This window comes from Molothrus aeneus, chromosome 9, assembly GCF_037042795.1.
Source record: "Molothrus aeneus isolate 106 chromosome 9, BPBGC_Maene_1.0, whole genome shotgun sequence".
NCBI lineage: Eukaryota > Metazoa > Chordata > Aves > Passeriformes > Icteridae > Molothrus > Molothrus aeneus.
Window position 1 is genome coordinate 21,023,860 of NC_089654.1, and position 17,045 is coordinate 21,040,904.

Here is a 17,045-nt window from a genome sequence, read left to right on the forward strand (position 1 = left end):
GAGAACAAACAAGCAAGACCCCAGAAACCTGAAGAAACAAACTGTTTACTATGAAGGTAAGCCCTCAGGGACATCATTGTGTAGCAGCTTCTATCTCACAATACAGATACTCAATGTAGTGGTTGTCTCACTTTGAATGTAAATAGTGAGTCTGGGAAGCAAAAACATAATTATCATGTCTATCAGCCTCTGAAGAGTGAGTGGAACTCACTGGAAAGACACAGAAACCACTGAGACTGATGTCCAACACAGGAGACATCTCCAACACAAAGGAGATGCAGGATGAACATGCTGGCTAGCAGGACTGGCTATTTCTGCCTTGCAAGCAACCTTGAAAATCAATCTGAGAAGTAGTTAAAAATAACTACCATTCCATCCCCACCTGCTCCTCAGGACACAGCCACAGAATAATATTGCTTAAGCACTGGTGTGGTGGCACAAATCTCCAGAGGTTGGTGACAAGGGCAGAAATCAAGAGCTTCTGCCTTTGAAAAGAACAAGTTTGCAGTCTGATTCACCCTGCAGGCTGCCAGCCCTAGCTTTTATCCTCATCACTCCACCAGAGTGATCTGCCCAATACACCTGGAACAAAGCAAAATAATTTTGGGGACACGCTCACATATGTTGCAAAGCTCTGACTGCAACAGGGAGGCAGCAGAAACTTTTAAAGTAACAGGTGAAAGCAAAGCAATCACCATTTACCAAAAGTAGTCACTGAAAAGCAGTTTGAAATAGCCCAACATGAGATGGCTGGTCAAGCACTGTCTGGTCCCTTGAATCCCATTTTCACTGGTCCTAAAAGCACAACTTCCACCAGAGCCTTTGTGCCCAGCTCCCTCATGCACGCAGCTTCCGGAGGAGACGCGCTCTTAACCATGTAGGAAACAGATTTCAGACAATCTGCAGAGGGATGAGGCCAACAGGAACAGCAGAGACAACAGGGAAGGGGAGGGGAAACAGTTGAACGGAAGAAAAAGCATCAGGAATGAAGTGAAGGAGGAAACAGATGCACTGGCAGGAAAAGAAAATACAAGTGGGAGGGGAAGGCAAATGTAGAAGGTGAAAGTAATACAGACCAGTTTGAGAGGACAGGGCACAAACATGCTGCAGAACAGACGAGTCAAAACAAATGAGAATTATAGACAAGAAGGAAAGGTGGGAAAAACAGTAATAATTTTAAAAACCCCAGACCCATCACAGCAGTACTTCTCAATAATCACAGAGCAGTCTGGGTTTCTGATAGGTGACATCACATCACCTGAGTCAAGATAGAAAAATATGAGAAACAGGGAAGATCGGAAAAAGGTTGTCACTAGCAGACCCATCAGGAAAATGAAATATTCTACAGAAGCCCTAACATTTCAAATTCTGCTATCCTTTCAAATCAAGATGAAAGGCATTTTAAGTTCATTAAACTTTAACATGACTGTATTGAAACACTGGATTTTGAGGTCAAGCTCTAATATTCATGAGCACAAAACAAAAAAAGCTGAATACTACTCCATTTCTTTTCCAAATAGTTTTAAAAACATCTTCCAAGAACGGCATTTTCAGGGCTAACTTTCCTGCTGAACTGCTTCACCACGAATTTTAGAATAGACAGAAGATTAGATGAAATCACTTGTTTCTCACTGGAATTAAAAAATACATAACTTAGGAGTTATTTCCAACCTAAACATTTAGCAAAATATATTTGTGGTTCTGCATTTTGGGCCTCAGATTTAGACAGACACTTTTAAAAAGCCGTTCCATTGCATGGAAATGGACACAGGTTCTGTGCCAGAGGGAACAAGTCCTTTATTAATGTAACAACTACCTTTAGAAGACCTACACAGACAAACCCCACCAAGACAGCAATTTTGCCCCAAAAAAGAATGTCTAAGCCTTTCATTGCTAAGCAGAGGCCATATGCACTCACAAGTACTGTAATACTGCTGATGGAAGGATCCACCCCTCAGGTTTATTTCTTGTAAGGTGTGCTAAGAGACAGTGTTACATAGTACATTCCCCCTCTTGTTTCAGGACTTGTTAATCAATTGTTGTTTTCCTATGTTTCTCCCATTGGTCATGGCAAATAATTCATAATTTTTTTAATTGCATAATTTTTTTTTTAATTCATAGCAGGTTTTTTAACACTAGAGAATAATTCACATTCCATTAATATTGCTAGAGCTTGTGCTCTTGAAATAACCTGATGCGCTATGGGGCTTCCAAGCTACAAAAACCCACATTCTCAGAAAAGAGAAAGCAGATAGCTTAAATTAAGCAGATTCCCCAGGGGTCTATGAATCTGAGCAATTATAGCTGGGAAGACATACAAATTTGAAATACCTTCCAGTGTGCTTCTCAGGAGCTTCTCATGAAGTGCAGCCCACCCTGTAGCCAGCAGGGCTCAGCTATCCCTGAATCCACACTCTCCCATCACGCACAAGCCTTTCATCTCAGCTCATCATTTCACCAGGATCTTCAGCAGAAAGGGAAACTACAGGGCTATGATACAACTACAGAGGCATTCCAATAGGATTACAGGAGTCACTTCCAAAGAGCTTCACAAAACCTGCAACAGCACAGTACCAGTAGCTACCAGTACCTTCTGAGGCACAGTTCTTCTAACCAACAATATTGCTTGAAGGAATCACTGAGAACAATTGGGGAGTTAAACCTCAGCTTTACAAAGAGTGCCATCTGTTCAGCATACTTGCAGTGAAACCAGCGGCCTCAGCACAATCCACAGAGAAGATGCATCACCATATTCAGTGCTGCCAACCACAAATGCAAAGTGAATGAACACAGACCCTGAATAACTTTCTCATGACTACTTGTAGTGATTAACATCAAGGCACAGTGGTGGTGGGTAAATGTGCACTGCCCTCTGTGATGGAGAGAACGAAGATCAGGACAGGAAGAAATCAAAACCAAATGGCTCAAGTTAACCCTGCTTGGGACTCCCATAAAACCTCAGGACATGACACACCTGTTAAAAATCACTTAAGATTTTAACATGTTCTGCACTTTTAAAAATGCTCCAAGAATTCAGTCAAACCAAACACTGCTGCTAAGAGGACACACACACATCCCAAACAAGCCCTCTGGGGTATGGCCCAAAAATTGTTTCTTCAAATCAAGCATCCAAAAATTAAGCGAGATCCAAACACAAAAAAAAGAGAAAAAAGCAAAGTGCAAAGTCAGCGCTCAGCAGAACTTTTCAACAATGTTTAAAAATAAGAAGTTCCCAATTCAGAAGAGAACATGGGCTGACCTGACACACTTTGTGCGCATACGCAAAGGGTAAACCATTAAGACAAAGTGAAACCTAAATATTTCCGGAAACAACTTCTCACAATTTAGCAAAACTAGTACTAGTGTGAAATGCAAAATTTGAGCCACAAAGTAGGATGAAGAGGCTTTTAAAATAGCTGCCTCAAAATAAGTTAGGTTTTAAAAGCTTGGCAGAAATCCATTTCCAACCAACCACACATCAACTGACCATAAGCCCAAAGGCAGCAGCCTGAAAGGGTATTTCAGAGTCTCACTCTTTCTATTTTGAGAGTCAAAGATGCTGCAGGCAATAGCAATAATTTGAACATTCTCTCTGGTGTTCTCTCCTACACTACTTTTTTCCAGGAAAAAGAAATTCAAATCTTGATCCAAATCCTACAGAGTTAAGTGGGATTAATGAGCGTTCACTTCAAGTTACAACTCACATGGTAGCACTATGTCATCACCATTCCTCCATCAGAGACACCTAAAATCTGAGGGGACATTAGTGCAGAGAAGGTGTGGTTCTCCATCTGCCTTTAACCTTCTCTGTGCTGGAATCAGACATCCTTATTCATAGATCCTGAGCAATTCAGAGGGAAAAATACCATGGCCCTCATGGCCTTTTATCAGCTGATATAAGGTATCACTGCTACATGAGGCAGCAGTTGATGGGAATTTAAAGTCACTCACTGGAGTACATAAGTACAATTTAAATTTCGGCTGCTAATACACAAGCAGAGCACAAGGAATTATACAAGCTATGATGATGCTATAATTATTACAGTATCTTAGTTTCAACCATGTGCAAGCAGAATAACATTCATCTCTTAAAGCATCAAATTTCCTGCAAAACAGTGAAGTCAGACTGCTTTGACAATTAACATTAAGGGCCAAGTTCTAATCATTCTATTTTAGTTGACTCTCAGGCTTCTTTCCATGTAGAAACAGTGTGAATGAAGGAACAAGCAATGGTACAAAACACCCTAAGTACAGATTATGCAGCACATACCATTACACAACTCAGAAACAAGTAGGTAAATTTGATGGCACCAAGGATTAAAGGGCATATCTAAGGATTTTGGAAATACAAATAATCTTGTTCTGCTAAGCTTTACCAGTTAAAATATGCTTTAAAAATGCCTTGCTTTGTTGGTAGTTTTTGGTTCGGGTTAATTGGAGTTTTTTTCAGAAAATATTCGATTAAAGCAACAATGTATTTTCTGTGGGTTTTTTTATTTGTTTGGCTTTTTTTGTTTTGTTGGGTTTTTTTTTTCCTTGTTTGTTTCTGCAAGGCAATCATACTATAATTTCTATATGATTTAAACTAAGTTTCAGGAATCGAATGAGCAGAAAAAGAAGTACTGACAGATTAACTGAATACCTATTAACCAATTATAAAATAAAATTATGAATGAAAGTAAAGGCCAAAAATATTTTGGACTGTAATATAAGACAGCTGAACCATACCTGTAGGTCTGCAAGAACATTTTAAACAATACATGAGTGGCTTTTATACAAATTGCTACAATACCTCCATAGTATGCAATTTGTATCTAATGTTTCATGTTATGAATATACAAAGAAACAAATATCCTACTAATAGTCCTTCAGTGTTTCATGTTACCAAGACATTCACTATTGACATTCAGTATAGGATGACAGAAAGGGTTATTGACCCATATTTTTCCAAAAGATATATTCTCACTTGACAATGTGGTAACTGAAGCCAATAGCATTCACTGAGCTTTGAGAGAACATCTTTCTCTTAAATATAAAAATTCAAAGATGTCAGTTCAGATTGCATTTTACACATCATAAATCTTAGCAAACAGCTGGTATTTCACAATGCCTGAAGTCTTAAACATGACTTGTCAAAGGAAAATAAGAGGAAAGAAAAGGTAGCTCCAGATGATGCCAAGTACACTAAAAAGTGCAGGGGAAGAAATTAAGAGCCATTTGATAAACTGCACATCAATTCATATTCCTCTGTGAAACTGAATTTTTTAAATACTGAAATAATAGAATGTAAGGTAGTGCTAAACATTGCTATGAAGTATTATGGAATGAGATGGAAGTACTGCAATGCTGTTTCACAGCAACAGAAAGAAAAAAATCAAAGGTTTCTGATGGGGGACTTGGTTCAGCTTGGTCTTTAAAGAATTGGAGGTACAATTTCAGTATTGTGGGAACAAGTGCAAAAACTGGCACCTCAGTAAAACTTAAAGAAGATTAAATTGTCAGTGACCTAATAAAACAATACATTTTCCTCTGTACTCAGACACCCACACAATCAGGGCACGAGCCAGGACTTCCCTGCCTGCTCCAGGCGGTGACACACTCGGCTCTGGCCAGTTGCTGCCCTGTCCCCCAGCATGTGGCAGCACACAGAGGGAGCACACCCCAGCGGCTTTCCTTTGCAGCCACACACACTTGTCCTGTTCCCCTCTGGGTCAGCTGCTGGTCCAGGAGCCAGCATTACCTCAGCAGAAGGGTCACCTCTCTTTCACCAAGATCAAACCGTGCTCTGGAAGCCCTTGGAGTCCGTGCCTCTCACCAGCTTGCCAGCTGCTGCTCCCATTAACCCTGCTTGCTCCCCAGCACCCAGACCAGTGCCAGCCAGGCTCAGCTATGCCAGCTCCTGCTGCCATGGCCAGGATGGATGCACCACACTCTCCCTGCAGGCTCTGCCCCCCATCCCCTGCAGCTGCCTTGCAGCCCTTTCTCTCCTTTCACTCTGTATTTCCTTCTTTACAACTATGACTTCATCAACTCTTTTGACCTTCAAAGGAGAGCAGAAGGAGATGCATGTGAGAAACCCAAGACCCTCTATCTCCCAATGCACCAGCTGTACTGCTGGCTTTTGCTAACCCAGCCTGATGTGCAGTGCTGCAGCCTGGCAAACAACCTCCTGCACCTCACAGGCCTAAGGCAGCATGTTACAGCAGAGACTGGCATGCCAGCATTGATAAAGCCATTAGCCATTATCATTGAAGAGTAACACAGCATATCCAGATTGGTTTTTTGTACTTATCTTGCGATAAATATCAAAATTCTTAAGCGTCTTGCTTGCTGATACCCTTTTCAAACCAGCTTCCTAAATTCTTATGACTGACCATTCTCTGTAGTTAATATTGTTTCCCTTGATTATATCCTCCTACTTTTTATATACATATCTCTCTTCTCTAACCCTTGTGGATTCACTTCTTTTCATAAGCAGTTCTTCAACTTGCCATTGTCATGGGTCTCCCACCTTTGTCAGACAAGGCTCTGAAAAAAACTTGGCTTTTCCCACATGACACAGCAGCCTGCCATACACAGACATTAATTCATATCATCCACTGCTGGCAGATGCTACAGCCTCTGTGAGAAACCAGCACTAATATTTTTTCTATTAATCCATTACATAGCTGTCAGCACACCAAAATTTTGTGCAGAAGGGAACATTTGAGACACCTCTTGGCAAGATGCATATGCTGCATTTAATAACTGTACAATAAACATAACATGTAAAATAAGCTTTACCATAGAGTACAACTACAGCTTTCCCTTCCCCCTGACAAAAAAGAAACAATGTGAATTAATTAAAATCATTACATCAGTTTTCAAGAGCTATTTTCCTCACCTTCTTAAGGCAGGAAGAATTACCTAGAAAAACCAGGTCACTACTTTTTCATCAGTCTTTTCTTAGAACAAAACAGAGGTCATATTAAGGTTTTGCTTTGAACAAATACTTATTTAAAATATTTTACCAAGTCCAACACATGTAAGATATGCATATGTACACATAACTTACACATGGATAAATATACCTTTTCTGGATAATATATCTTACAGCCAATGTAGTTTTCATTTAAATGAATCATGAAAATAAATGTGATGGAGATGTTAAGTGGACCAGGGTACCAGTAAGTAAGCAAAGAGATTGAAAACATTTGAAAAGTGAAAAAAATATTTTTAAAACAACTGAATTATTTTAAATGTATGTGAATATACAGTAAGATTCAAAGAATTCAAGAATAGGGGGCAGTTAAATACTGACAAAACTGAACCAGTTTCTAAACCCTTGTTCAAGCCCAAGAAGTTTTACATTTAGATTAACACAGTTTTTCTGAAACTGCTGCTTTGTGGTACTTCCTAGCATGTAACAAAACAAGCAAACACAGCACAGCCACCTGCAGGGAGCTTACACAGGGGGTCCACACTCAGGGCAGGAGACCAGGGTTGTCAGCTGGGGGAAAGGGAAAGCTCCAAGGCAAAGGCAGTATCAGAGGAAACAGGGAGGCTTGTCTCACACAGCACACCCACATCCTGAGACTACCTGATACCACTGGAATCAAGAAAAGTAAACCCCTGCACAAAAGCTCTGTCACCACCAAATTATGACATGAATGACAAGATAACCAACTTCCTTTGGACAATAGGGTCACACCAAAAAAGTAACTCCCTAAAATTAGAAAGTATTTGAACTTTTAATACTAAGTGAGGGGTATTTTGTTTATTTTTATTAGAATAATAAGAAATAGTTATTTTTGATATTTAATCTATGTCAGCATCCCCTTTAGGTAAACTCCCATGGCAGTATTGCATTAAGTGCTGTTTTCCTGTTTTGCAATCTCTCACAAGTTAACTAAATGCCTTGCAAAAACCGTTTCAAAACTACCTTGCAAAGTATTAAAGATAAAAGATAAGCATTAAACAGATGACATTTTCTGCAAATCTGTCATAATCCATTGGTTTAGGTTTTACATTTCTGGTGATCAATTACTTAAATTCTTGTCTGATGATGATTAAACATTAGGATTAGTACTTTCTGATATGGATCACTTCTGTTTTTATAACTTTCACCAGCCTACATTGCCAAGAGACAGCATCTGAGGCAAGTGAACGACTACAGTGAACAGCTCTGAAGACACAGACACTGAGCTTCAGTGCTCCATCCTCTGTCACCAGGGACTGATGCTCCACTTCAGGGGAACCTTGCAACACGCCAGCACAACAGTCACACCTCCCTTTCTCATTTAGCAAATTCCCTCTTCTAGCTCCATTCCCAGCAGCTAGTGCTGAAGTGTCTGGTGCCTGCAGTAACAGCACTTTCACAACACTAACTGAGCCAGGCAGGCTCTCCTACAGTAAAAGGCCAAAAGGTATTATTTGATCCATCTCTTACATTTCCTTCTCTGATGGCACACGTGCACAGGTTAAAGTAACTCAAGTTGTTAGCTTGTGGGAGCTCAAACAGCAAAGTGAGTTTGAGCCTTCTTAATAGAACCAACATTTTCTTGTTCTGTTCAAAGTGAAAAAAAAAACCCTGGACATGCATGTCCCTGAACCTGAATTTCCAACCTCATACAAAGCCCATGTGTAATTTTTCACAGGGGACCTCTCCAAGACATATCAGCTTCTCAGACAGGAGCCTGGCAGCACTGAGCTAGCAATCCAGAACAGAAAGACTCAATGTTGCTTAGCTTTTATATATGCAAGGTTTATACTTTTAATATCTGAGGCTCTCTTCCTAGAAAGTGTAACTGACTGAATCAGCTTCAGCTCTTCAAAGGACAACTTCCACCAAAGAAATATACATATTTTCATAAACATACAGTAATGCAGATGAAAACAGCAAGCATTCAAAAGGTTCAAACCCCAGTGTTTTACACCCTAAAGCCACTGAGACATTTCTCTTGTACAGGCATTATCTCTAAAAAGGTAAAGGGGCAGAATCCACAGATCTCAAACACATAAAACAGCCCACTCACAAGAACAGCTATGGCACAAGGTGCATGGCTGGTGATGGGACAAAGGCATGTGGTTCCCCATACTAGCCAGCCCATAAAACACACCCCATGCCATCTGGTCAAGCACATTCTGTTGCAATGCTGATCAATCTCAGTTCCTGCTCCTGCCCCAGCAAAGCAACAGCACACCTGTTTGAACCAGGCTCCACCAAAAAGCAGCATCTGGCACCACAGCACTAGCCACAATCCCTCTGCACTTTTGATGTGGCTTATAAAGGGTTACCAAGGGCTACCAGGCAAAGCTGACAGATCATTGATGTGTAATCTGCCACATTTATTCTGAAAAAATAAATATCTAAAAGACTTGATACTTTCATCAGATGACTGACGCCTACTCCTAGGTCTGCCTGAGGCATCACCTCTCACCTTCCTGTTCTTTGGAACTGCTGCATTTGTAAGTAGCCCCCAAGACATGAAAACTTGGTCCATAGAGCAAGGCCTGACAAACATCAACTGCAGTAAGAGACAAGGCCAAAAATCAAACAGCCTGCCCTCAATAAGGCCCATTCACAAAGCCTTCATCCACCCTTCTCAGTCTCTGTATGGATTGAGAACTGTGCACTAAGAGTCCCCTGACCCATTCTGAGACTTAGTGGGACAAACCAACATCAGATCAAGGAGTACAGGAGCTGCAGCTCAGTTCTAGAAGACAAGGGATAAGGGCCCTATGAAGCTCAAGCAGCTCAGCTAAGCAGTACAGGCACAGCAGCACCTTCAGACAGACTCTGGTAATTCCCATCCCAATGCCAACCCTGCTCTGCCTCCAGTGCCTATAACTCACTACCCCACAAGGAAGGGTGAGCTAACTAGTGTTTCTATAAGACCCCAAGATGCTATGATACAGCAACTTTATGATGCAAATCTACTCTGATGCAGTATTAGTTTACTGACAAGTACTATGCTGACAAAACTCACGGCTTAGGGCACAACTCCAAGCAGATCTCACCAACTGACCAATCCTCAAGCCATTGAGACTTCTCCAGAAGATATTACTATGAGCTCTTTACAGTCTCAGCAGCAATTTACAAGCAACTGGCAGAATTTAAATTTCAACAATTTTTGAAATTTACACTTGAGTGATCATTTCCAGCAGAAAGGGTGTCCACTTTCCAAAAAGCTCACAGAACCTCAGTAAGATCACCAAATTTTGAACTCGCAGAACAAAGGTAACATTCCCAGTAAATCCAACACTACACAGAGTTATCCATTATAGATTTTGATCCAACAACAGTTCCCTTTGTTTAAAGGGTAAAATCAGTGTAGGGTAGAGAAATGCACCAGTGGAGAGAACTGTCTGCAGCACTGTGCAGTGCAGGTACTTCAGGCATACAGCAGACAGACAACTCTTGTAAATAATCCAAGATCTACAATGATAATCCATAGTTCAAACATACTTAGAGAAATAAATATTAATCTTGATTCCCAAAACTGTTCTAACAAAGCAGACAGAGCATTTTGATAACTTAGATACAGTAGACAGGAGACCACCATGGTTTTAATTCATCAAAAATAAAATTAAGTAATAGTGGTCCAGATAATCAATATTAATCTAGAATTCAAGTTGATGCAATGAGTTGGCCATCTCAAAAATATCATGACAACACATTTCTAGTTCATTAAAAAACACAAATATAAACCAAGACTCCGGTGTAGCAAGTGCTGAAACTCACAAGTTGTAATGGTGCAGAGAAAAAGCTGAACTGGATTTCTACCATTCAGAGAGGCCCATCCTTTGTGCTCCATCACTCAGATGAAGTATTGCCTCTGCATATGCCATTCAAGCAGGCACTTGAGCTCTCAAGTACACGGAGATAGCCTTTGTACCATTCACATCTAGTGCAAGAGTCTCAGAGCTTTGACTCTGACTAGCTGAACTACATTTTTCCTTTTTGTACTCTGAGCTTCCAGAAAATGCTGCCTTGGTAGTAAGACATAGCTGCTAAAAGAAAGAATTAGTAAGAAATAAAATAACTGGGTTTGTAAGCAAACATCGACAGAGACATGGACAATGTAGTATGATTCACTCCACTGCTTTTTGCTAGCATCATAAACATGAATGGCAATTTGTATTTCTATAAATCAAAAAGAGAACCACAACACTGAAATGTTACAGTGTATCTGTTTCTCAATGCTTTAAAACGCATGACAGGCTCAGAAGTTAGTTTTCTTCCAAACATCTGCTTGGCTGCCACCATCTCTGCCGACGCATAGGTGTGCATGAAGCAGTGACAGGAAGTCAAGTATATATAGTCTCTTCGTGAATTATTAATATAATCTTATCTCGATATCTGAAGCCAACTTTATGAGTCACAGTAACAAACATCAGTCCAAACTAAAAAAAAAAAACCGCATTTAAAACAGGGCAGAATTAGGAATTACACTTAGGTATTAAATAATGATTCCAAATATCAACTTAAAAAGCCAAAAGTAAAAGGGCGTGAATTAACAAAAAAAACCAGTATTACACAGGCAACCAGCTATCAAGATTACGATTTCTCGTTACTCACCAGTCCTCCCCATTCACTTCACCATTCTAAGTCACAAAAAGCTGGGAAGAGCAGCTGACTGGAGCTACCAGGGCTTCTACAGCCGCCGCTTCCCACAGCCCCTGCCCTGCCTTGGCTGCTCCGGGCGGGCTCAGCTCCACGGCCGCACCGGCCCCGCGTCCTCGGCCGCCCTCCCTCCCCACCAATGTCCCTAGGAGTAGCCACAAAAACTACAAGCGAGAGGTCGTTTGATTTGTAACCGCTCCCATTAAACAGTAACGCACACAGATGTTAAAATGGTGACCCTGGGACTACTGCGGGAACTTCTCCTTAGCACGGCCACCCCACGACGAGCCCGAGGGACTCCTGCCGAGCCGCCTCCGGCTGCGGGCGACGAGCCCTCACGGAGCTCTCGGGAGCCGCCGGCCCGGCGCTGCAGCTGCGCCCTGTCCCAGCAGCCGGGACGGGACGCGCCGAGCCCGGGCTGGAACGGCCGCACGGCGCAGGGAAGGTGCCCGGCGAGGACTGCCCCGGGTTGGACCCACGCTCACCGCCCTGCAGGCGGGCAGGGGGCGCATCCCGCTCCGCAGCCCGCGGGTCCCGCTCCGCGCCGCCACAAGGCGCAAGGCAAAGCACGCGGAGACCCCGCAGGCAGCCCCAAGGGCGCGGACAGGGGCTGGGGGAGCGGCCTCACCTGGGACATCTGAGGGCGCAGGTTGATCTCCTTCAGGTTGATGGAGTGGCTGCGGAGGTTGTTGAGCAGCTGGCAGAGCAGGACGCCGTCGCGCAGGGTCTGCGCCAGGTCGAAGACCTGGGCCGTGTCCCAGGTCACCCGGTGGTTGGGCGGCAGCACCTTGCAGCTGATCAGCCACTGCCCGCACTGCTTCCAGGGCTCCATCCCCGCCACCGCGCCGCGATGCTGCGGCCGCGGCGGCCCCTGCTGCGCCCTCCCGCCGCCGCCGCTGCCGCGGCCGGCCCGTCCCGCCCCGCGGCCGCCCCAGGAGGCGGCTCCGGCGGCTCCACCGCCCCTCGCCCGCCCAGCCCAGCCCAGCCCGGCGCGCTCGCACCGGCCCCGCTGCAGGGGGAGCGCGGGGCAGCCGCCGTCAGCCCGCGCCGGGCAGCTCCCGAGGCCGGGCCGTGAGGCTGCTCGTCTCGTCTGCTCGTCCGGGGATGGCATCAACACAGCACCTGCGACACACAAGGCAGCTCCGACAGGCAGGTGTAGAGAGCGGCGCAGTGGCATGTTCTGTCTTATTGTCAGTCCTTTGTCCTTTCAGCAAACAGCAGAGCGCTCAAAGAGGTTCAAGCAGAATGCTCTCAGCGACTTCTAGAAACGATAGAGAACACATCATGGCATAATATTGTTTTCCCATCTGTTCTCCCCTAAAGTACTTTGCAATGACTTCAATTTTATTAGCACTTTAAATAATGTTTACAAATATGTAATAACTTCCAACAAGCATTCAGACAAAATTTAAGACAATACAAGTGATTTTAAGTTACCAAGTGTTACAAACTCCATAACCAGACAACACAAACACCAGAGTTCACAATATCCTCTAAAACTCAAAAGCTGTTATTTCTTTTTGGATTTTTGAAGCAGTGCTGGAAACTTAATTTCTCAAAAAAAAAAAATCACTTAAAAGGATACAAAAACTGGGGGGTTTTCTCTATTAAAACATGTTGGGGATTTTTTGTTTGTTTTTTTTTTTAAACCAGAGAACTCTAAAAGTACTATTAACATTTATGTGAGGGGCAAAAAAAAACCACAACACATAGTCCAGGGTGAGAAAGCCTTCCAAGAGCAAAACACTAACATGGTTATTCAAGATAGTCCACAACTATTGCTGGTTACCACACCTCAGTTAAAACCTTGACATTTATTGCTGTCTGAGCTCAGAATAATCCCACAAATCTTTTTAATAATTTCTGAAAGAATTAATACACACATTATGGGAATTCATTTCAGAAATTGAGTCCTAGCAAGTGATTTGCATGTTTCAGTAAGAAAAAAGTGAATTAGCATATTGACCTTTCTTGAAGCAGGCAGTATGTCTGCCATTCCAGGCATTTTCCTGAGCAGCCACTGGCTGCAGAACATGCCACAGGACAGCTCACCATTTTGCATTGCATGCACTGAAAAAGACAAAGAGAATCATGGCCCAAAATGTAGACTCCAGCTCCATAATCTGTAACACCTGTGCCACTGCCCAGCAGGGATGGGATAAGACAGGTGTGACTTGTTACCTCGTTAGAAGGGACAAGTGCTGCTCAAGGTCATCTGGAACCGCGTTTGTTTCCACTCTTAAAGCAGCACAAAGTTGCAAACACCTGGCTGAGTTTTCAGCCCTCTGCATGCGTTATCTGGGCTGGAAAACCAAAGAGGCTCCCAGGTCTGATCAGTGCTGAGGGAGCTGACAAAGCCTCCCTGACATGTCAAAGACACTTTAACAGAATGCAAACTCCAGTTAGCAGCAAGCAGTTCTGCATGACTCAAAAGAGAGATCCTCATTCCAAAGGACTGGTGACAGTGCAGCTGAGCACTTTTTCTCTTAAAGATTTAAAGCTCAGCTGCACTGTCACCAGTCCTTTGGAATGAGGATCTCTCTTTTGAGTCATGCAGAACTGCTTGCTGCTAACTCTTACATGGGAGAGTGTGGCATTAGGTTGAGTTGCCTCAGTAGTGCCTCCTTCCCAGCAGGCCCCTCCTGCTCCATGGCCACCTGGGCAGTCACAGCCACACAGCTCCCATTTCTCAGGAAATGTGAATTTGCTGTTTAACAACCTCAGCCCAAACACTGGACCACCAGTAACAGGTATGTCTGCCTCTTCAGACCAACATTTGGTTGTTTTATGCCCAAACAGCTGGAGGAGAGGGCAGGTTGCAACACAAACATTCTATCCAAGTATCAGACTGCTTGCAACCAGGCAGAATTAGAGAGAATTTCATTCCTAATTTAAATCAAAAGGGAGTGAAATGAACAGTTTGCACTGTGATCATTTGGATATCAACATCTATCAAAATGAACAAAGAGCAATTTGATCACAACTACAATAAACACTTTCTCCTAGAAATATATTTTTATCTGTGACTGATCTCAGATAAATGAGTAGAATTGTGTGCCCACAAGCTATCCACACTCAGGCTGACAACAACCATAACACTGAACAAATGCAGAAATCAGAAAAGCAAAATAGATAGAAGAAACAGAAAACCATCTTCACTTCATTATCCATATTCCCACTTCAGCTGCCTCCAGCCAGGATTGGTGGTACAGCACCCTGAAAGGAACACAAACAGTTGGGATGCCTTTGCAGAGATACAGAAAAACAAGCACTCTTCTGATTCATAAAAAGCAAGAACCACTTCAGGCTGGTTGCTCAAATTGATCTAATCTTTTTACATGGGTAATAGGAGCAATCCAACACTCTTTAATCCAAAATTTACATCCAAACAAATATGCTTTAAAGGTGATGATTGAAGTTCTAAATATCTGAAAAACATACACTGTAGTTTTAAATTGTTTCTAAGTCATAGGATGCTATAGCAGACTATTAGAACCAAATTTAGAAAAAAATTAGGAAAAAAGGGAAAAAATCTATACCTCAAATATGAAGTACTTGAAATGAACCATTTGCTGAAGATACACTGGAAGTTTGTCCTCTTTCCAGCCTGTTCTTCTCCCCATACTGCACAGATGTATGAAAGAGGATGGATCCACAGATGGATTGAAAGAGGTGCTGATTGACAGCCACCTCAGTCCCTCTTCTGCACTTTCACTAGGATTGATCTGGCAGACAGATCTCAGCTCAGGTTTTCACAATTTTCGATGTAAATCACATACTTTTTTTTTAACCCATCAATGAGGCATTTGCTGATGCAGTTTTTTTCTCTGGGTTTTCTATAAAGAAAACCTTTCAGACATACATTCCCCTTTCAAAATACTGTAAAATAGTGACATAAAAACAAAAAAAATCTTAACAGCAAGTCTGGAGGAGAATTGTTCCCCAAAAGGGACACAAACCAAGGTTTTGCCTGTTTTTTTTTCTTTTTTCAGGAGACAACTGTCTCCTTACTGGGGACATAATAATAATTTTTTTCTTTACTTGTATCCTGTACTGCGTCCTATGAAGGTGGCACTTTTCCAATTCTTTTCTTGTTGTTTTACTTAAAGCAAACAAAACCAACCTACCTCAATTTGTTTAATAAGGGCACTTTTGCAAGCTTCCTGAAATAATTACTTCCTGGTGTCACCACAGTTGCTGCATTTAAACTACTTGTGTTTCCCAGCTTGGGGAAAATTAATAAATTAAATACAACAAATAAGAAAACATGTACACACATTCCCTCTCCTTCAGTTACTCTTGCAGATAAAATAGTGGCCATGAGCTCTAGGCACAAACCCAGTTTGTGCAAGGTACCAAACAAGGATAACAAAATGGTAGATCTCTTCCCAAAGAGAAGCTCCTCAGTTCCTTTTCCTTCCTCCTCCCTTTACCAATGAATTCATCAGTTCTGGTGCTTAAAGTTTTCTTGCCTTGTGATGGTTGCTCTTGAGTGCATTTTTAAATGCTACAGAAAGAGGTGCAAGCACAAGCAGAGAGCTGCCCTCACTTGTGGGTCCCACAAGCCCACTAAAGTCTTGGCTGAGCCAGCCATGCTTAGGACTCAAGTCCCAGTCAATTACATCAGAAAAAGATCTGAGTTTAACCTCATTGCAAATGAAAACCTGTATTCTTGTGTCTTGGCCATCTGTATCTTTCTCCCATTTGGATACACATTGAACCACCACTGCTCCTGGCCAGAAGCCTCCCTTGAGCCTCTTTCCTTTTGCCTGGATGGCAATAGCAGGCAGATGGCCATAGTCCAGGATTTCATAAGGAGCCTGCTTATCTTGCAGTGCAAGTAAATAAGGATAAGAGAGCTGACCAGAATTCTTCAGTAATTTCTGGCTGCTGCACTTGAGTATCAGCATGGATCAAGATCTCCCAGGTGCATCTGGCTGCATCCTATAGCTACAGGCTCCAGTTTCAGAACTACTTTGGGAACTTGGCTGCACAAAGTGAAAAAGCAGCACTACTTGATTCTTATTACTAATTTGTTTGTGTTATTGTCTTATACTGCAATACCACCTGAATTTCAGCAAAGCATTATGTTTTACTTGAAATAAGTGTTTCAAGTTAGCATGGAAGAAGTAATAAACAACTGCCCTGAAATCTAAATGAAGCATTGAAAACAAAAGAAAAATTATAAAAAGGAAATAATCAAGGAGGATGCGTGCAGCTTAGTACTGAATTTAGTTTTCATAAAAACCTGGAAGATGCAGAGATATGACTTGATATATCAATGTGTAGGTAGTTATAAACTGAAAGGAATTCTAAATGCTAACACATCAAACAAACACTAAAATACTGTTCTCAGTAAAAAAATCACCTGAATACATAAAGTGCATCTGAGCATTTGAGGAATCAGTGAGGCTGCAAGAGAAGATCCACCCAGACCAGT

At 42.3% G+C, this 17,045-nt stretch overlaps 1 protein-coding gene across 2 annotated transcripts in view; it reads right to left on the minus strand.

The window, feature by feature from the left end:
• VAV3 (vav guanine nucleotide exchange factor 3) overlaps nt 1-12,466 on the minus strand; it is a 147,077-nt gene extending 134,611 nt beyond the window's left edge. For both annotated transcript variants that reach the window (XM_066555521.1, XM_066555520.1), the window contains exon 1: nt 12,234-12,466. In XM_066555521.1, the coding sequence (XP_066411618.1) occupies nt 12,234-12,437 (204 nt within the window). In that variant the 5' untranslated portion in view covers nt 12,438-12,466. The remainder of the gene's footprint in view (nt 1-12,233) is intronic.
• Between the last annotated feature and the right edge of the window lie 4,579 nt (nt 12,467-17,045).